Source organism: Hylobates moloch, unplaced genomic scaffold (genome assembly GCF_009828535.3).
Source record: "Hylobates moloch isolate HMO894 unplaced genomic scaffold, HMol_V3 SCAFFOLD_4, whole genome shotgun sequence".
Taxonomy (NCBI): domain Eukaryota; kingdom Metazoa; phylum Chordata; class Mammalia; order Primates; family Hylobatidae; genus Hylobates; species Hylobates moloch.
In genome coordinates this window covers 90,141,540-90,162,293 of record NW_026652279.1, presented here as the reverse complement: position 1 = coordinate 90,162,293, position 20,754 = coordinate 90,141,540, and the positions used below count along the sequence as shown (strand labels likewise).

The 20,754-nt window shown below is 45.7% G+C and overlaps 1 protein-coding gene across 1 annotated transcript in view; it reads left to right on the top strand.

Moving 5' to 3' along the window:
- The window catches only part of ALOX5AP (arachidonate 5-lipoxygenase activating protein), a 51,899-nt gene extending 38,836 nt beyond the window's left edge, over window positions 1–13,063 (top strand). The window contains exons 4-6 of the mRNA XM_032150535.2: window positions 476–546; window positions 4,282–4,363; window positions 12,581–13,063. Of these exons, the coding sequence (XP_032006426.1) occupies window positions 476–546; window positions 4,282–4,363; window positions 12,581–12,743 (316 nt within the window). The 3' untranslated portion in view covers window positions 12,744–13,063. The remainder of the gene's footprint in view (window positions 1–475; window positions 547–4,281; window positions 4,364–12,580) is intronic.
- Window positions 13,064–20,754: the final 7,691 nt, after the last annotated feature.

Below are 20,754 nucleotides of genomic sequence, written 5' to 3'. Positions count from 1 at the left end.
TCTTTAACACTTGAAGACCACCCTTCTTTTCTCAGCCTGGCTTGCAGACCTGGGCTGATTTGTGGATCTGATAGAAAAGTTTCCTTAGTTGGGCTCTTCTCCCCCACCACCCCCACGCCAGTGTGGCCACATCCTCTGTCTGCATTGCTCACTCTTCAATTCCAAGAAGCACAGGGGCACTGCCAGGAACAGGAACCCTGCCAAAGGAATACATCAAGAAACCAAGTCTCCCTTACGCATCACCGTAGGAACACAGTAAATGGATTATGAACATGTGTTTGCTTTATACCATTGTTTGTTTCCCAGGTGGCAGCTGGCTGCCCCATCTTATTGGGTAGATGTAAGTGGAATTATGAATGGGATTTATGTTTCATGCACGATGGTGATTATTAACTTCAACTTTCAGGTAATTTTCGGACCACACTGCACTAACTTGGTCTCTGATTGTTTTCCTCCTTGTTTGTTTATTCTGCAGCCAGAACTGTGTAGATGCGTACCCCACTTTCCTCGCTGTGCTCTGGTCTGCGGGGCTACTTTGCAGCCAAGGTAACTCAGACTTCCCTTTGTTCATTCTCCTTCTATAAAGTGCATCTCAAGGAGGTTCAAAGGGCAGGCTTTTTGTTGAAAGGACTTTGCCTGACCTCTGGCTCCCATCTGTGAAGCCCTGGAGAGGTGAGAGCCCTTGGGAGGCTGGGTTTCAGGCATGCTCTGCACCCGTGCAGAGCGTGTGTGATAATGCATTGCTAATGCTTGCTCCCTGGTGGCTAGTTGAGAGCTGCCGTGCTGACAAGGGTGGTTTAAGGCTAAATGTGACTCAGAATCCTTAAGCAGTGTTAGTTCAGATACAAGGGCATTATAAATGAGAGTGCCTGAGGGATCTATTCTGGGACCGCTGTCACTTGGCTCTTCTGCTAATAAGCTTCCAGTGCGGTGGCCCTCCTTCAGGCATGTTTCCACTGAGCCACGGGCGGGATGCCACATCCCTGGCCCTCCCACGGTTATCAGCAGCCCACAGGCTTGACTTGAGCAAGTTGGAAAGACAGATCAACTTCCAGAGTTGATTTAACATTGAGTGGAAATCAGTCATACTTTTGGTCCCCTTTCGGGGCCATGCCTGGCACTGTGCCTGGTGGCAGATTGGCATGAACTGGCCAGCTTCTGTGGCCCTGGAGGGCACAGGCAGAAAGGCCACACTCAGTCCCGTGATGAACTGTTTAAGACTTATTAGTGTCTCCCCGCTCTATAAAGTAGATAGAGTGGATCTTATGTCCCTTATTACCTTTCAGGATACTTTGATTCACGGAGATAAAGTAACTTGCTTACAGCTACTCAGCTGGTGAATAACACAGACAGAATGAGTGCCTGGGTCTTTTGGCTTAAAATTCTGGATTTTTCACAAAGATCCTCTTACTTTATTTATTTACATAATAAATATACATTGAAGAGCTACTCTGTGCCAAGCCCTGTACCTAGATATACAGTGATAAATAAAGGAGATGGTGGTGAGGCACAGGCCAGCTGGCAAGATGGACCACAGAAGTCAGTGAATGAAGACAATGACAAGGGTGGGAAGCGCCATGCGGGAAAAGAACTAAGTTCAGTGATAGAGAGCAGAGGTGAGGCGGCAGCAGAAACCACGTAAGGGACACCACGTGGCACTCCTTCTGTGCTGAGAAGGCTGTCAGTAAGCTTACCGTTTATTTCCTATTCTCTATCCTGAGTTAAATAGGAAACATGTCTTGCATTACTCAAAAAATCAAGTCAAACTATGCTCTTACTAGGAGTTATGGTTCTTTTTATGTCTTAGTGATACTTGATCTAGATGAATGCGGACTTGCTATAGCTAGATAAATACAATGGGTGTTTGAAGGTGTTTCGTAGCCCTGGAAATACGTATTTCCTGTCAAAACAAGCTTTGTCATTGCCAGCAGACAAAAGCATCAGTAAACCTTGGTTGATAATCATCATTTCTTATGAATAAAGTAGACTGTAGACTTTTTTTTTTAGCAGAAAGGAAACCCAAAGATAATTCTAGTGCAAATCCCTCACTTTATAGAGCAGAAGCTCAAGTCCCAGAGGAACAAGTGGCTTGCACGAATATCAGAATTTTAGAGCCTGGATTTGTACCCTTCTGGTGCCAGCAGCCCACTTCCCTGCAGGAGGCACTCACCTTCCTTGCACAGGGGTATGAGTGTGGCCATTTTCCGCCCATAATCTCTGTTAGCTCATGTTCAATTGGGTTCCCATTGAAAGAACAATGGACCAGTAAGTTGGAGCAGAATCATTCAGATGGTACAACATAGGAAAAACTTTGCCCAAGGCAAATCGTGATTGTGACAGTTTTGTGATTTTTAGAGAATAGCATGGGCCGGGCACAGTGGCTCATGCCTGTAATCCCAGCACTTTGGGAGGCTGAGGCAGGTGGGTCACTTGAGGTCGGGAGCTCGAGACCAGCCTGACCAACATGGAGAAACCCTGTCTCTACTAAAAATACAAAATTAACTGGGCGTGGTGGTGCATGCCTGTAATGCCAGCTACTCGGGAGGCCGAGGCAGGAGAATCACTTAAACTCGGGAGGTGGAGGTTGCGGTGAGCCAAGACAGCACCATTGCACTCTAGCCTGGGCAACAAGAGTGAAACTCTGTCTCAAAAAAAGAAGAGAAAGCTGAAGCTCACAGTTTCTCTTTTGCTTTGATTTTCTTATCTGCCAGATAACAATAGTATTTTGGAAGGCAGGAGGAATTGTGGACAGAAATGGGTTTTGGGGAGTGGTTGATTGGAGGCAAATCCAAGGACACTCATTGCTGGTGTGTGACTCCAGGCTGTTACTCAGCTTTTCCAAGCCTCAGTTTCCTTGTTGTAAAACAGGACCATGGTCTAGCTAGTAGCATTCCTATGGTGAGTGAAATAATATGTATGAAGCTCCTGACACAGTGCTTGGCATATATCAGATTGAGCCATGTAAAACTGCCAATATCTGACTATTTATGACCTACAAAAATAGCATTTCATATGATTCCGCCTAACATCTGAAGTGCAGTAAATGTTATTATTGATAATGCGAGTGGTGGTGACAAAGTTTTGAAATCAGAAAGACCTGGATTCAACTTCCACCCCTTCACTGGCCTGACTTATTTTCATTCATTTGACAAATATTATTTTGAACACCCCTATGTGCCAGGCACTATGCCAGGCTCAGAGATGATCTAGGAAAAAGACAGATGTCCTCATGGCTCTTGTGGCTTGAGCCTAAATTTCCTCGTCTGTCAAATGGTGACAGTGACACACTCCTAACCAGCGAGCTGGGAGGATTGGAGACTCACGTTCTCAAAACGCCAGGAGCACTGTGGCAGGTGAAAAGTATTCCCTCAATGGCGGAAGTGTTTAAATTGTTTTTATATCTGTGGCTCCAGATAACACTAGTTCCAGCTGAGTTAACTCCCAGCTCCAAGGCTTCATATGAACAGCTCCACTAGTTCATAGAGTTATTGGGGTGCTGCTCCTGGCAGTTTCCCAAAAAGCTAGAATGCAGAGGGCATCTCCTTCCCAAAAGGCTAGAACACAGAGGGAATCTCCTTCCCTAGAGATCTTTTCTAAACGGTAGCTGTTGGTTCAAGAAAGGTTAAACATTGTGCTGTGGGGAGGCTCAGGGGTGAAGGGTGTACTTTTAAGAGAACCAGTTTCAGAGCTGGGTTTGGGGTTTAAGCCCTACCCTCTGCCCCTTTTACCAGCTGACAGCCTTATGCAAGCCTGGTTGACCACCTGAACCCAGGTTTCCACATCTGGAAATAGAAATGTGGGTACTAGTTATGTTGAAAGGACTCACGTTAGATGATAGATATGCAAATACCTTGGAAACCAGGAGTGTCCAATCTTTTGGGTTCCCTGAGCCACACTGGAAGAAGAGTTGTCTTGGGCCACACATAAAATACACTAACCCTATCGATAGCTGATGAACTAAAGAAAAAAAGTTGCAAAAAAATCTCATATTTTTAAGAAAGTTTATGAATTTGTGTTGGGCTGTATTCAAAGCCATCCTGGGCCACGTGCGACCCGCAGGCTCCGGGTTGGACAAGTTTGTTGTAAACAATGCCATGATGCTGGCATAAGGTCATTACCAGTATTAGGAAGGTTCTCAGGTTTCCTCTAGCCCTTGGCTCTTTTTCTGAAGTGCATGTGTCCTCTGCTAGATTTTGTGACCAATGTTGATTGCCTAATTGGGCTAACAGCATGTTTTGGTGGCTATGAAACTGACACAGGTGTTTTCATTTCTCCACTTAGTTCCTGCTGCCTTTGCTGGACTGATGTACTTATTTGTGAGGCAAAAGTACTTTGTCGGTTACCTAGGAGAGAGAACGCAGAGGTAGGTAACTGGAACTACTAAAGAACTGTGGAGTGATTCCTGATTTTTGAGCAGGAAGAGTGATAATTCAAAACAATATTTGACTAGATTCACGGCTCTATAGCATCCCCTTGGGTGGGAGGGGGAAGGCTGACTAGGACCTCTCATCCTTCTCTCCCTGAGCTTTGAAGGCTCTGAAAATATAGCTGGGGGGACTTGCCCAGTTTTCTCATTAAGCAATTCCTCCGCATAGTGCTGACTTTCAAAGGGTGCTTCAGTGCTGTTTGCTGCACGTGCCTTGCAGCCCCACACCCTGCACTCCCGCCCTGCAGAGTCTGGTGCTGTAATGACTTTTTATGTCTGGGTTCCCAGGCCTCCTGAGAGTGAAACGTTTCATTGTTTGTCTACAGAAATGAGAACTAAATCTTGCACCTCGTGATAAGTTGTCCTGAGGAACATATCTTCCAGGGACCAGCAGAAAGAATGTTGGGAAAATAAGATGCAGTAAGATGCAGATATGACAGCAGGGTGCGGCGGCTCACGCCTATAATCCCAGCACTTTGGGAGGCTGGGATGGGTGGATCACCTGAGGTCAGGAGTTCGAGACCAGGCTGGCCAACATGGTGAAACCCCGTCTCTACTAAAAAATATACTAAACATTAGCCAGGCATGGTGGTGGGTGCCTGTAATCCCAGCTACTCGGTAGGCTGAGGCTGTAGAATCGCTTGAACCCAGGAGGCAGAGGTTGCAGTGAGCCAAGATTGCACCACTGCACTCCAGCCTGGGCAACAAAAGCAAAACTCCATCCAAAAAAAAAAAAAAAAAAAAGATGCAGACATGAGACTGTGAAACTGACTAGCGTCACCATTGCGTCGTTTATAGATGTTGCCAGACAGAAAGCCCCAAAGCAGCACAGTACCTTCCTGACACCTGGATTAGGAAATCTAGATTTTAGTAAAACACATGATAATACTTACAGAAGAAACGTTGATGTTAGAGTATGCCATCAGTTCCTTAGAGATTGCAATTCCTAATGCACTAGTAGGGGTTCCGGTGCCAGGAACACATTCTGTGAGGCTGCTGCCCCAGGTGCTGACCCCAGCCTTCCACACCATTTTCCTTCCTTATGTTCACAGCCGCTCTGTCTTTTACAATAGCACCCGTCTCTAGTGGCTAATGGGCTCTATGATTAGATAGCATCCTTCAGTAGTGATAAAGGCAGTGACATCCTAGGGAGGTCAGCGGGTGAAAGCGCTATATCTGGAAAACCTGAGAGCCTGTGAAGCTCAAGGACTTGATGGGGTTAGACTGTGAGCCGGGCTGCAGCTGGAAAAAGAATGACTGTTCTTTCGGCAGATCCTTCCCTGTGCCATCTCTTTTTTCATGCCTCTCTAGTGGCATTCTTATTTATCCTCTAAAACCACAATTCCATTATCTCTGCTATTCTTATCAACACTGCCCTAAATGATATTCTTTATTCTCTTTTGCCCTGGAAAACCTCTATCATGCCTTTTCCCATGTGATTACCTCATTAAGAGTGGGGGTGAAATGTCTAGCAATGAAATAAGAGGGTCTTCTCTTTTGCCTGGCTCCCCATGCAGCCCTATCTTACCCCCTGCAAAGTCCCAGGGATGTGGCCCACTCACTGCTCCTCTCTTCATCTGTCACCACTTGCTTGAGATCCTACAGCTGCTTTAATTCCGAGACCATCTGCAGAACATGACAAAATTTGTCCACCTACCCACATGTCCTTTTAACTTTAAAGGTTTTACTAACTGATTCCTATTAGGGAATGAACAGAGGTGACAAAAATAAACAATAGGAGATTGATTTATAAGAAATCTTTAAAATAGTAGATTTCTTTGGACCTCATTGAAATATAAATGGCCTGACTTCTTGTGTGCCTCCCTGGTCTCCCTCTTTAGGTGATAAGAAGGAGATCCTGCCAGCCCCATAACCCACCATCTGCGTGGGTTCTAGATCCCCTTCTCCTCCCCTCTGGCTGTGGTAGGCATTACTGATGAATCATGGTGCTCTTTCTTACAGAGACCAAACCTGGCCTCAGAATCCTTCTTAACACAGACACTGCTTAACACAACCACTCTGAGCAATTGTCATCAATAGAAGTAACAGATACTAGAAGAAATGTCTAAGCCTAATCTAGACCAAAATACGGCCTGATATAGGTGCAAGCCAGAGGGGCTTTATGGTTAAATGCAAGGATATTTTCAATCCTGCCATCTAGAAGCTACTTGCTGAGATCCTCTTCAGTTGGGCCCATCTCCTCCCCAGGCCCCCCTTCTGTTCCTGGGCTGTCACACTTGGACTCTGCAGACACCTAATGCCCTTGGGACCTTCTTTAGTTCTTGACCTCACCAACCGAGGAGGAATTGCTCGATGAGATCCTTCCCCCGGAATTTCTCTCTTGAACCCCAATGGTCCCTTGTCCCTTTCCAGAAGTTGCTCCAGCCCTGTCTGCTTCGGAAGTTCAGTGTTATCCTTTCTCCAGTGGGTTGGGAAGACATTCCATAATGTATGCCCCAGTCTGAGCTTCTTCCTTCAGGCTTCAGGCTGCCCTGCAAGGATTTTTTTTTTTTTTTTTTTGAGATGGAGTCTTGCTCTGTCGCCCAGGCTGGAGTGCAGTGGCACAATCTTGGCTCACTGCAAGCTCCGCCTCCCGGGTTCACGCCATTCTCCTGCCTCAGCCTCTCCGAGTAGCTGGGACTACAGGCATCCGCCGCCACGCCCGGCTAATTTTGTGTATTTTTAGTAGAGACGGGGTTTCACTGTGGTCTCGATCTCCTGACCTCGTGATCCGCCCGCCTCGGCCTCCCAAAGTGCTGGGATTACAAGCGTGAGCCACCGCGCCCGGCCCCTGCAAGGATTTTGCAGCTCCCTTTTTAATGCCCTCTAGAAGTTTCTGGCTCTTATTTTCAGCCCTTCATCCTACTCTCTGACCCCTTCCTCTATGCTGTTTAGTTCACCTGTAACAGTTACTATCCAGCAGTTAAGGATGAATCTTGGTTTCGTTTCTTTTCTCTTCTTTTCTTTTTTCTCTTCTCTTTTCCCCTTCCCTTCCCCTCCCTCCCTTCACCTCACCTCATCTCACCTCACCTTACATAGTCTTGCTCTGTCGCCCAAACTGGAGTGCAGTGGCCTGATCTTGGCTCACTGCAACCTCCACCTCTTCCCAGGTTCAAGTGATTCTTATACCTCAGCCTCTTGAGTAGCTGAGACTATAGGCATGCACCACCACACCCATCTAATTTTTTGTATTTTTAGTAGAGATAGGTTTTCGCTATGTTGGCCAGGCTGTTCTCGAACTGCTGAACTCAAGCAATCTGCCAGCCTCAGCCTCCCAAAGTGCTGGGAGTATAGGCATAAGCCACCATGATCCCCAGCCTGAATCTTGGTTTCTTTCCCATTCGTTTAAGCTGTTACCTGGGCCAAAACTCAATGGCACCTGGCACCAACTGGCAACTGACTCTTGGCCCTTTATCACCTACCTTCCCCAGTGGGCACTAGGTTGCTCCCTCTTCCGATCCCTCAGAGTCCTGTCCTCTGTTGGGGCTTCCAGTGATCCTCTTGGCAATTTGAAGTTCTCAGCTCAATGGTGGGTGGGCAATGACTGCCAACTCTTGAGGCCAATGAACTCAGGTTACCCCACTCCTCCTTCTCCTTTGTTGCTCACTCACTCCTTATTCACTCAACATTCATTCAGTAGATATTTGCTACCTGCTCTGTGCCAGGTACCAGGTCAGTTGCTGAAGGAATAACAGTGAACATAACAGAGTCTTTGTCCCCAAGGAGACCCAAGGTGTCTCCTAGAGCCAGGGACACATTGCAAGACCAAATATATTCAACTTAACAAAATAATCATAGACCTAGTTCTCAAAAAGCAAGAAGACTGATTCGTCGTTGTCATTTCTTCTCCTCAGCATCAGTGTTTTAGAGTCTGTGGGCCCCTCCAAGTGTGGAGTATGGTGTTACTTCACTAGAGTTTGAGAAGAAGCATTCTTCTTTTGGAAGGCCGGGGAGCATAGATGGATATCAAGGCTGCTGTTTCTCAAAGCGAAACCCACCAAACAACAGTATTAGAATCATCTGTGGTGCTTATTAAAGATACAGATTCCTGGGCCCCATCCCAGACTTATGAATCAGAATCTCTGCCAGAGGAAGCCTGAGAATTTGCATTCTCAGATGATTCTGCATTCTCAGATAACGCATTCTTTAGATAATTCTTACACACACTGGAGTTTGGGAATCGCTGAAGGCTGTTCGCTTCTCTTTTCTGAGAAATGATTCATTCATTTCAGAAATATTTGTGGAGGTCCTGATTTATTGGAGATTCGTGGGTGGGCAGAGGAGAAATATCTTGTCCTCACAGAGCTTACAATTTTTATTTTCTTTAGAGGTCACCAGGCTTAAAGTGACACTTCCCTAAATTCTGAAAAGAACAGATTTTTAAAACAAGAAGGGACTGTAATGTTTTCTGTTCCTACCTCGTATTTTATGCACATTAAGAACCTGGGGTGGGAAGTGGAGGAGGAGTGGTGACTGGCGGGGGGCGACAGAGAGCTGAGCTGGGGTGGTCTCGAACTCCTGAACTCAAGCAATCTGCCAGCCTCGGTCTCCCAAAGTGCTGGGATTATAGGCATGAGCCACCCACGATGCCTGGGTGGAACTCAGGGCTCTGGGTGCCTGGCCGCCCCCATCTCCCACACAATGGCACCTCATCCTAGAAGTGGTTAGCACCTTTGAGATGGGAATTATTTAGCAGGATGCTTTTGTGTTTTCGTGTAAGTTTTATGCTGCCTGTGGAGGGCACAGCTGTTTCAAAACTAATAACCAAATCCTGGTCTCCGAAGTCTGAAGGTGTCCTTTGCCCTGCAGTGCAAAGCACGGGACTCTGGCCTCACACAGGCAGGTCTGAACTCCTATGTTGCCTCTTGCTGGCTGTGGGACCTGAGGCAAATCAGTGCAACCTCTCTTTTCTGTTTGCCTAGATGGAAAATAGGTTTACAATACGCCCCCGTAGGATGGCTGTGAGAATTAAAGGAAGTCATGGGTATACAATACCTGGCCCCGACAGATGCTTAATAATTTAATTCTGACCTTCCTCCCTCATTGAGGATTATGTACCAATGAAACATTAAAACAATGTTTTTATGTTTAGAAACAATGAAAGATTAGTGAGTCTTCTGTGGTTGGTATAAAAAAAAAATAGAAACATGAAAGAGATGTCTTCCTTGTTCAAGGGCTAATGACCCTGGTGTGCCCTGTCTAGGCCCCCAAGGTCTTCCTTCCCTGCTCACAGCATTTCAGGTTCTCCGCAGCTTTGCTTGAGCCTGGGTCAGGTTCGGCATCTGCCCACCAGGCTCACTTGCCACAGCTGTGGCCCCATCTCCAAACTTCAGAGACTTAAAGGTGCAGCTAATGACATGCCCAGCCTGGGGTCACGTTCCCTGAGCCCTGCAGACAAGGGAGCAGGAGGCTGAGCTCTTATCTGCCACACCCTGTGCACAGCCTGGGAAGAGTTAAAGCACCCTAGTCCTATGCTGCGAGGGTCACATGCCCTGAGACCTTGGAAAAATCCTACCTGAATTGAAGAGCATCACTATTTCATCAGGAGGTGATGCCATTTCATTTTTCACTTCGGTTTTATCTTGAGTGTAAAACAGCTTCGCAAATCACTTTTTCTTGTTTCTGTAATGAGCATATGGTGGCCTCATTCATGTGATAAATCTGAGCCACCACGATATTTGACTTTTCACAATTTAATTTATCTGAACCCTCTATTCTCTGGCTAAAAAATATCCGTTACTTGGACTTCTTTATTTTATTTTCACTTCCCTTACCAGCACTAGCAGGGGACTCTGTACTCATCTGCTGGTGCTGCCATAACAAAGCACTGCAGCCTGGGGGGCTCAAACCACAGAATTTATTCTCTCACAGTCCTAGAGGCTAGAAGTCCAAGATCAAAGTGTGGGCAGGGTAGGTTTCTCCTGCAGCCTCTCTCCTTGGCTTGTAGAGGGCCACCTTCTCCCTGTGTCTTCACATCATCACCTCACTGAGTGTGTCTGTGTCCAAATCTCCTCTTCTTATAAGACCCCAGTCATACTGGATGAGGGTCCACCCATATGAGTTCATTTTACCTTTATTATCTCTTTAAACACCCTGTCTCCAAATACAGTCCCATTCTGAGGAACTGAGGGTAAGGATTCAACATATGAATTTTGGAAGGGACCTAATTCAGCCCACAACATCCTCTTTTGGGATATTTCTTTTCCCCCATAAGGAGCTAGTTAGGATGTCTTATCTCATGAACGTGACTGTGAACAGGAAAACAGAGAGAGAATGAAGCTGGCCAAGGAATAGGGCTGGTGTCAGCTAGCAGTGCTTTTCCAATGTGAGTGGGTCCCACAGGGAGCTTGTTAAAATGCAGATTCTGATTTATTAGGTTCCAGAGGGACCTGAAATTTCCCATTTCTGACAAGTTTCCAGTGTGGGGGCTGATGCTGCTGGTCCATGGACCATACTTTGAGTAGCAAGGAGCTTGATACATAATGGCTGAGTGACTTTCAGACTCCTGCTGTAGAAAAATTATGAGTTGTCTGGGCACGGTGGCTCACGCCTGTAATCCCAGCACTTTGGGAGGCCGAAGTGGGCAGATCACCTGAGGTCAGGAGTTCGAGACCAGCCTGGCCAACATGGTGAAACCCCGTCTCTACCAAAAACACAAAAATTAGCCAGGCATGGTGGCAGGTGCCTGCAATCCCAGCTGCTCAGGAGGCTGAGGCAGGAGAATCACTTGAACCCGGGAGACAGAGGTTGCAGTGATCTGAGATCGTACCACTGCACTCCAGCTGGGCAATAGAGCTTGACTCAGTCTCAAAAAAAAAGAAAAGAAAAGAAAAAGAAAAATTATGAGTTATATTGTCAGCATATGGGGTGCCTTTCAAATTGACAAGATTTCTAATATTAAACCTGTGGATGCCAAATGCTGCTCTCTGATTATGGCAGGAAACGGCACTTGGCAGCATGAAGTTAGCTGTTGGGCTGAGCTGGCTCATCTCGTTGTGCCGTCCTGATTGCCTAAAGACGCCTTCCCGGGATCTTTACTAACAACCCTCCTGAGTCATTTGGACTTTCCCAACCTGTTAGCATCACTCAGATGGGCCAGCCATGGCGGCAGTCAGAAGAGGGCTCTGCAGAGGGAGGGCAGAAGCAGGGTGGCCTCTGCATGCCATTAGGAGGTCACATCTCACTGGGGGATGCAGTTTAGGATTTAGTGCCTTGGAGAGAAGGATAGAGTGTATTAAAACATGTCTCCGCTGGGCGTGGTGGTTTACGCCTATAATCCCAGCACTTTGGGAGGCGGAGATGGGTGGATTGCCTGAGCTCAGGAGTTCAAGACCAGCCTGGCTAACATGAAACCTCATCTCTACTACAATACAAAAAGTTAGCTGGGAGTGATGGCGTGTGCCTGTAGTTGCAGCTACTTGGGAGGCTGAGGCATGAGAATCACTTAAGCCCAGAAGGCAGACGTTGCAGTGAGCCGAGATTGTACCACTGCACTCCAGCTTAGGCTACAGAGTGAGACTCTATCTCGAAAACAAAGAAACAAACAACAACAAAAAACAAGTCTCTCCCTCCACTCAAAAATGCAAGGGCCTGTCTCCCATTGCTGGGTGCCTAGGTCTCATGAATGTAAACATGAATTATTCCGGGCAGCCTCAGGAGAATAGAATGAGCCCTCAGATGCCGAAGCACCTTTCAGATTCCACCGGTTTTATCGGCTCATTTAAACTTCACTTTTAACACAGTCCTGCATTACACACGTGTCTGTCCTTAGGGGCAGCTGCAGAGAGGGTCTTAATGGTCCTAATGCTCAGTGGGGATGCCCAGTGATCAACAGAACCTGCCACCTTCAGGCCATCAAGGAGCTCTGGAGTTAAGGAAATCATGAGAGCACAGAGAGGCGGGTACAGCAGAGCCCTCGCAGTAATGGGTTTTGAGGTCTAGGCTCTTGTCACTTGGGTTTGAAATAAGTTCAATGACTAGTAATAGCTGAGACACTTCTATCCTTCATATGAAGTAAATGGGAAAATGGAGCATTGCCGAGTCCAGGGAGCTATAATTTAAACTCCATGTATCTAAAAGGGGTAACATTTTTGTGTGTGTGAAATTGGTGTCATTTGCACTGCATCTACAGTTTTCTTTTTCCTTCTCTTCCAGCACCCCTGGCTACATATTTGGGAAACGCATCATACTCTTCCTGTTCCTCATGTCCGTTGCTGGCATATTCAACTATTACCTCATCTTCTTTTTCGGGAGTGACTTTGAAAACTACATAAAGACGATCACCACCACCATCTCCCCTCTACTTCTCATTCCCTAACCCTCTGCTGAATATGGGGTTGGTGTTCTCATCTAATCAATACCTACAAGTCATCATAATTCAACTCTTGAAAGGATTCTGCTCTTCTTTAGATGGCTGTAAATCTATTGGCCATCTGGGCTTCACAGCTTGAGTTAACCTTGCTTTTCCGGGAACAAAATGATTTCATGTCAGCTCCGCCCCTTGAACATGACCGTGGCCCCAAATTTGCTACTCCCATGCATTTTGTTTGTTTCTTCACTTATCCTGTTCTCTGAAGATATTTTGTGACCAGGTTTGTGTTTTCTTAAAATAAAATGCAGAGACATATTTTAAGCTGATAGTTGAGGGGTTTTGTTAATGGCTTTTGGGGGATGTCTCTATACCCACAAACAACTAGTTTGTTTTCCTCAAACTAAATGATAATATTAAAAATACACATCCTGGCCAGGTGTGGTGGCTCATACCTGTAATCCCAGCACTTTGGGAGGCCGAGGTGGGTGGATCACTTGAGGTCGGGAATTCAAGACCAGCCTGGCCAATATGGTGAAACCCTGTCTGTACTAAAAATACAAAAATTAGCCAGGTATGGTGGCGGGTGCCTATAATCCCAGCTATTTGGGAGGTTGCGGCAGGAGAATTGCTTGAACCCGGGAGGTAGAGTTTGCAGTGAGCCAAGATCATGCCACTGCACTCCAGCTTGGGCAACAGAGTGAGACTCCATCTGAAATTTAAAAAAATATACATCTGGCTTCTGGAAAAATTCCTTGAAGATCTTTTATGACATCCATTCCTCTTCACACAGCCATGTGAATTAGGTTGGTATCTTCATATGCTAGCATCGTGCCCAGCATTTCCATGTTATACAGTTTAAAATGTTCTGTAATTCCCTGCGGGAGCCTAAGATAATGCCAGGCCCATCATAGGTGCCCCCAAATATTGGCAAACCAATGAATAAATGAATGAATGAGTTTATGAATCTCTAGCTGGCTGTATTTAATGAAGTATGTGTGTTGAGCCGTTTCCCACAGTGTGGACAGATTTGTCCCACAATATGGGCCTCTTCCCAAAGGCCCTACTACCTAATGCCATCACACTGGGGATTCGATTTCAACATGTGAATTTGGGGAGAGTGCAAACACTCAGACCATAGCACCATCTCAGTAAATGTCCCACTGGTCACTCAGTTCATAGTGACCGTGATCCAGCCACTGTCATGACAGGTGCCACTTGGCAGAAACAGCACAACTTGGAAGATGGTGGGGTGTAGTCAAGATTCCAGGACCACCAACAGAGAAGCCAGCTCTTATAGGGGAGCCATTCATCAGGATTGAACTCTCAATCGAGGTGGACAGTAATAGGTGGGTCTCCGTTATTCCCCAGGTGAGTATCATGACGGTCACAATCCTAGGAAGGATGTGAAGCCTCCCCCAGCTCTCCTGGAGTTGCCTGCTTGGGCAGCAGAGATGATGGAATGTGGAGTCTGGTGTGGTCTGAGGCCTGAATCCATGTGCCTCATGTGTGATGATCAGGCAAGAGGATCTCTCAATTCAAGGGAGAGGGCCTGAATGAGCCTTGCTTTCCAGGCCTGTCTGATGGTCCAGGCTGAAGCCCCTCCTGGCTTGCACTGCCAGACCTCATCCAGCAGGAGCTCCTTGGCATTGACTGCTTCATGATAGTTGCTTCTGCTCTGAGCTGTCTCTAGAGAGCAGTGCTCTACCATCAAAGCTGGGCTTTTCTTTTCTTCTTGGTGATAGGGAAGACATGGGACATTGCAGGATGGAAGTGGCCCCCAGGCCTCCTCATGCCTGGGCTTGGTTTGGAGGGTGGTCAGGTGATCAATAATCCCGATTTGCCTGGCATTGAGGAGTTTTCCTGGGATGTGGTCCTTTCGGTTTTTTAAAAATTATTTTTATTGATACACGTATTTGTAGGTATTTGTGGGTTGCATGTGATACTTTATTACATGTGTGGATTGTGTAATGATGAAGTCAGAGCATTTAGGGTCTTCATCACCTTGATTATCGTTTCTATGTGTTGGGAACATTTCAAGTTCTCAGTTCCAGCTGTTTTGAAATAGACAGTCCAATGTTGTTAGCCATAGTCACCCGACCCTGCTGTCAGACATTGGAACTTACTCCTATTGAACTGTGTATTTGTACCCATTCACCAAACTCTCTTTGGGCTTTCAGTTTTACAACTGGGATGATCCTGGGAAAACTAAGGTAATCAGACACCCATATGTGAGCTAGGTTATAATATGCCCAGTGGATCCTGTGGACATCTTGGCTTTCAGAGGTTGTGCTGTCCAAGCTGACTGTGGGGCTTCCAGAGGGTGGGGAGAGGAAATGATGCAATGGCCCATCAGAGGCACTACTTGGTGGGGCCTGGGGCCAGAGTGCATGTCTAAGGCATTAAGGGGAGGGGAGAGCAGCCTTCATAATTACGAAGAGGAGTCTCAGGTGCACAGCTTCTGATGAGGGACCCCTCCTCTAATTGAAGGCAGCGTTGTGTAATGCTCAAACTCCCTATCTTCAGAGTGCCTGCTGTATCCCACCCTCAGTTCTGTGACTTCTCCCTAAGCCTCAATTTTGCATGTGTTACATTAAGATAATAATAGTGCCAAACTCATGGGGTTGTGAGGAATAATGAGGTAAAGCAACTGAAAAGGTTTAGCACAATATAACTGCTCAATAAAAGCCCTTATTATTATTTTATTACACTAGTTTTCAATTCCTGCATAGCAAATTATTGCAAATGTAGGGACTCAAAACAATATAAATTTATTATCTGACAGTTTTTCTGGGTCAGAGGTCTTACCAGGCTGTAATCAGAGGGCAACCAAAGCTGTGATTTCAGCTGAAGCTCAGGATTCTCTTCCAAGCTCACTGGTTGTTGGCAGAATTCAGTTCTTTCCAGTTGGAAGACTAAAGCCTACAATCTTCAGTCTCTAGAAGCCTTTTCTCTGGCACAGGTTTCTCTACAACATGGCCATTTATGTCTTTAAGGCCAATAGGAGAGCGTGATTAGCATATGTTTTTTTAAGTGACCTTTAGACCCTTTTTAAAAGGCTTATCTGATTAGGCCAGGCCCAAGTGAGCTTTAAGTCAAGTGATTAGAGACCTTAATTACATCTGCAAAGTCCCTTCATGTTTACCGTATAACATAACTTAGTGAAAGGAGTGAAATTGCAACCAGGTTCTGCCTACACTCCAGGGAAAGGGATTCTGTAGGAGTGTGGGTCATGGGGAGTTTATTTTGGGATTCTGCCTACCTCATTGAGTCAAAAGAAGCTGAATGGATATGATGCTGAGGTTCTTGGGCAGCAGCAGTGTGTGTGTGTGAGTGAATTCATACGTATGACCACCTGGGAAGAAAGGAGGCTGTGGTTTCCTCCACCTCCTGGAAGGCAGAGAAATTTCTTTTTTTTTTTTTTTTTTGAGACAGGGTCTGGCTCTGTCACCCAGGCTGGAGTGCAGTGGCTTGATCTCTGCTCACTGGCTCACTGCAGCCTCTGCCTCCCAGGTTCAAGCAATTCTTGTGCCTCAACCCCAAGTAACTGGGATTACAGACACACACTGCCACGCCCGGCTAATTTTTGTATTTTTAGTAGAGAGGAGGTTTTGCCATGTTGGCCAGGCTGGTCTTGAACTCCTGACCTCAAGTGATCTGCCCACCTCAGCCTCCCAAAGTGCTGGGATTACAGACGTGAGCCACCATTAACCATTTTTCTATCTCCTGTGAGAAAGGGCACAGTGAAAGAACAGATGAAGCTGAGACATATAAGTGAACTCCTCCCTCCTCTCCATTTAGACTAAAATAGGATTATTCATACTGAGATTCTCCCTGATTGCAAAGAGATAATCTGTGCAACTGGGTTTTTACAATTATCCTTACCCTATGCTTTCCTCATCTGTCTTCCTCGTAGTCAGCTCAGGCTGCTATAACAAAACACCATAACTGGGGGCTTTTGAACAACAAAACTTTACTTCTCACAGTTCTAGAGGCTGGAAATCCAAGATCAAGTTTCTGGCAGATTCAGTGTCTAATGAGGTCCTGCTTTCCAGTTTATAGACAGTGCCTTATTGCTGCTGCCTTACATGGTGGAAGGAGAGGACAAGGAGCTCCTTAGGCTTTTCTCTTTCTTTCTTTCTTTCTTTCTTTCTTTCTTTCTTTCTTTCTTTCTTTCTTTCTTTCTTTCTTTCTTTCTTTCTTTCTTTCTTTCTTTCTTTCTTTCTTTCTTTCTTTCTTTCTCTTTCTTTCTTTCTCTTTCTTTCTTTCTTTTTTTTTATAAGGGCACTATCTTAGTCCATTTTGTGTTGCTAAAAGGAACATCTGAGGTTGAGCAATTTATTTTATTTTAAAAAGTGGCCAGGCATGGAGGCTTATCCTGTAACCCTAATCCTTTAGGAGGCCAAAACAGCAGGATTGCTTAAGGCCAGGAGTTCAAGACCAGCCTAGGCAAGATAGTGAGACCCCATCTACCCCATGTCTACTAAAATTTTAAAAAATTAGCTGTGTGTTGTGACATGTGCTTGTAGTCCCAGCCACTCGAGAGGCTGAGGTGAGAGGAGTTCAAGGCTGCAGTGAGTTATGGTTGAGCCACTGCACTCCAACCTGGGTAACGGGGCAAGACCTTGTCTCTATTTTAAAAAAAAATCTTTATGTGGCTCACTATTCTGGGTGGCTGGAAAGTTCAAGATTGGGCATCTGCATCTGGTGACAGCCTCGTGTCGCTTCCACTCATGGGGGAAGACTACGGGGAGCTGGTGCATGTAGATATCACGTGGTGATGGCAGAAGCAAGAGAGAGGGGAGAGATGCCAGGCTCTTTTTAACAACCAGCACTGGGGAAACTAATAGAGTGAGAACTCACTCACTCCTGAGGGAGGACATTAATCTATTGATGAGCGACTTGCCTCCATGACCCAAACACCTCCAATGAGACCCCACCTCCAACACTGCCACACTAGGGATTAACTTTCAACTTGAGATTTAGAGGGGGCAAACTTACAAACTATCGCAGGCACTAATACCACTCATGAGGGCTCCACCTTCACGGCCTAATCACATCCTAAAGGCCTTACCTCTTAATCCCGTCACATTGGGGATTCGATTTCAACTTGAATTTTGGGGGGACACCAACATTCAGGCCATAGCATCATCTCAGTAACTGTCCCATTGGTGGTCACTCAGGCCCCAAACAAAGGAACCCTCCTCCATTCCCTTCCTCTCTCCCACCCACAGTCAATCATGCCCAAGCTCCATCAGCTCCACCTTTAACGGCCAACCCAGCTCTGCCACATCTCACCATCTCCACTGCTATCCCTGTCACCTGGGCCCACCATTCTCTCTCCTGGACAGTCTCCATAGCCACCTCTGTCAGATTTTTTTTTTTTTTTTTGAGACAGGTTGCTGCTCTGTTGCCCAGACTGGAGTGCAGTGGCATGATCACATCTCACTGCGGCCTTTATCACCTGGGCTCAAGCAATCCTCCCATCTCAGCCTCCCAAGTAGCTGGGACTACAGGCACCACCACACCTGGCTAATTTTTTGTTGTTGTTGTTTAATTTTTAGTACAGATGAAGCCTCGCTATGTTGCCCAGGCTGCTCTTGAACTCCTGGGCTCAAGTGATCCTCTGGCCTTGGCCTCCCAAAGTGCTGGGATTACAGGCATGAGCCACCGTGCCCAGCCCATCAGATGTTAATGCTACGCGCATTTGCTTAAAATCCCCCAGATAATTCTCGCTGCTCTTGGAATAATTCCCACGCACCTCAGCGTGGCCGTGCAGGCTCTGTGCCATCAGATATGTCCCTGCCCCTCTCTTCCGACTCCTCCTTTCGCTTGCTCGTTCACTCAGTTCTAGCCACATTGCCCTGGGAGCTGCTCCCACCACGGGGCTTCCTAATGCACTGATCTCTCTCATGCAGTGGGGCTTCTCCCTCCTTTTACTCAGTGTCTACCAGCACCCACCTCCTCCAGAGCCCTCCCTGACAACCACACCTACACCTAGGCCCTCCCTCCTCCACGCTCCCTCCTCCACCCCAGCCTCCTACCCACATGTCACTTCTTTATACTTGCTGCCACCTGAAATTAGATCATTTATTTACCCCTTTACTTGTTCAGTTTGCCTTGTCCGTTAGAATATAAGCTTCCAAAGGGCAGGAGCTTTGCCTATATTGTTAGGCCGGGCATACAATGAGCACTCAAAAAAATATTTGATGAGTGTATGAAAGAACAGACTGGGTTATGTAATTGTGCCTACTTACCTATATGACCATGTGGTGGGGTTTATGGTGGGTGTGGTGGTGATGGCTATAGGGCTATAAGCAAATTTGGGACAGGGAGTCTAAGAAATGTTCTCAAATTTTAGTGAGCAAAGCATCCTCTACAGAACCTGTCTTAAAACATGAAAGTTCCTTAGTGCTACCCCAAGAGGTACGATTTGGTGGGTCAAGGATAGGGCCTGGAAATTCACATTCTTATTAAGATTTTCTTCATCCAGGGTTGGTAGATCACCTTTTCAGAAGATTTTTGCTCTATAGCTGTACTACCCAATGCAGCAGTTCGTAGTCAGTGTGGCTCCTGAGCCCTTGAAGTGTATCTTCTCTGAACTGAGTTGTGCTGTAAATGTAAAATGCACACTGGAGTTTGAAGAGTTAATACAAAGAAAAAGGAATGCAAAACATCTCATTAATAATGCTTTACACTGATTACGTATTGAAATGGTAATCTTGTAGATATAGTGGGTTAAATAAAATATACTGTTAGGCTTAATTTCACATCTTTCTGTATATTTTTAATGTGGCTACTAGAAAAATTTAAATAACATATTCAGCTCACATTATACTCCTATTGAACAGAGATGATCTATAAGTTCCATGGAAGATGGCAAGTCTTCACAGCTGAAATAAAGGCTGGATCTCATTCTATGGGATCATCTTTAGCAATGATTTCTTGCAGACGATATTGAAAAATGTGGCAATGAAAGTCACCACAAGCATCAAACCAGTCCTGCCTAAATCTGGAAGATAGTTATCTGAGGCTTGTTACCATATGATCATGAGAGCGTTTCACCATGGATTTCTGATCACAGATGTGGCACATTATTAAAATATCACTTTTACAGTCACCCTAGAGGCTAGGGTTATCTGAATATGGAGAAAGAAACAGCTTGTGGAGCTGTTGTATAAATGAAATTACTAGAAAGTAATGCACTCAATTGCATATTGGCTCGGGGGTTATTCTTATTAAAATGTTTAGAGAGGACTTTCTGTTCATTTCTGCAGAATTGCTCTTCAAATTAAAAATTTGCTTGACACACTCATAGACCACAGTCCCAAGAGAAGTTTATCCTTTTTTCTTCTTATCCTTGCTAAGCACTTAGATGCTCTGCTGATAGGTAGCATATATTGTCTATATGAAGCTTATGTGTTAACACTGACTGCAGTCCTGCAAGTTAGCACACTCTTACTTGGCCTAAAAGAAATCAGCACAGGCTTTAAGAAAATCATATGATCTACCTAAAGGAACACAACTCTGTCTCTCTTTTGACAATTGTTGTAAACAAATTTTAATGGAAATTTGCCTTAATTGTGAAGAAGTTGCTGCTAAAATGGACTTGCTATTAATGGACTGGAACCCATTGCATAAACAGAATGAAATATAAGCCTTCTCAAGATTCACATTTATAAAAAGCCATTCAGCCAATCAACAAGAGGGCAAAAGAACAAACATTTGATGCGTAATTACCTAGTTTAGTGCATATGCATTTGGGTCCTCAATGTCAGCACTATGGCAACCAGAACATGGCCACAACAACTGTCTGGAAATGTCTATTCTTACCTGGACCCAGCAGGCCATGCCGCACTGATTATATGATCTCCCTCTCTCCTTGTTATGGTCTGAATGCTTGCATCCCTCAAAAATTCATGTGTTGAAATCCTAACTCCCAAGGTGATGATATTAGAAGGTTGGCCTTTTGAGAGGTAATTAGGTCATGAAGACAGCATCCTCATGAATGGGATTAGTA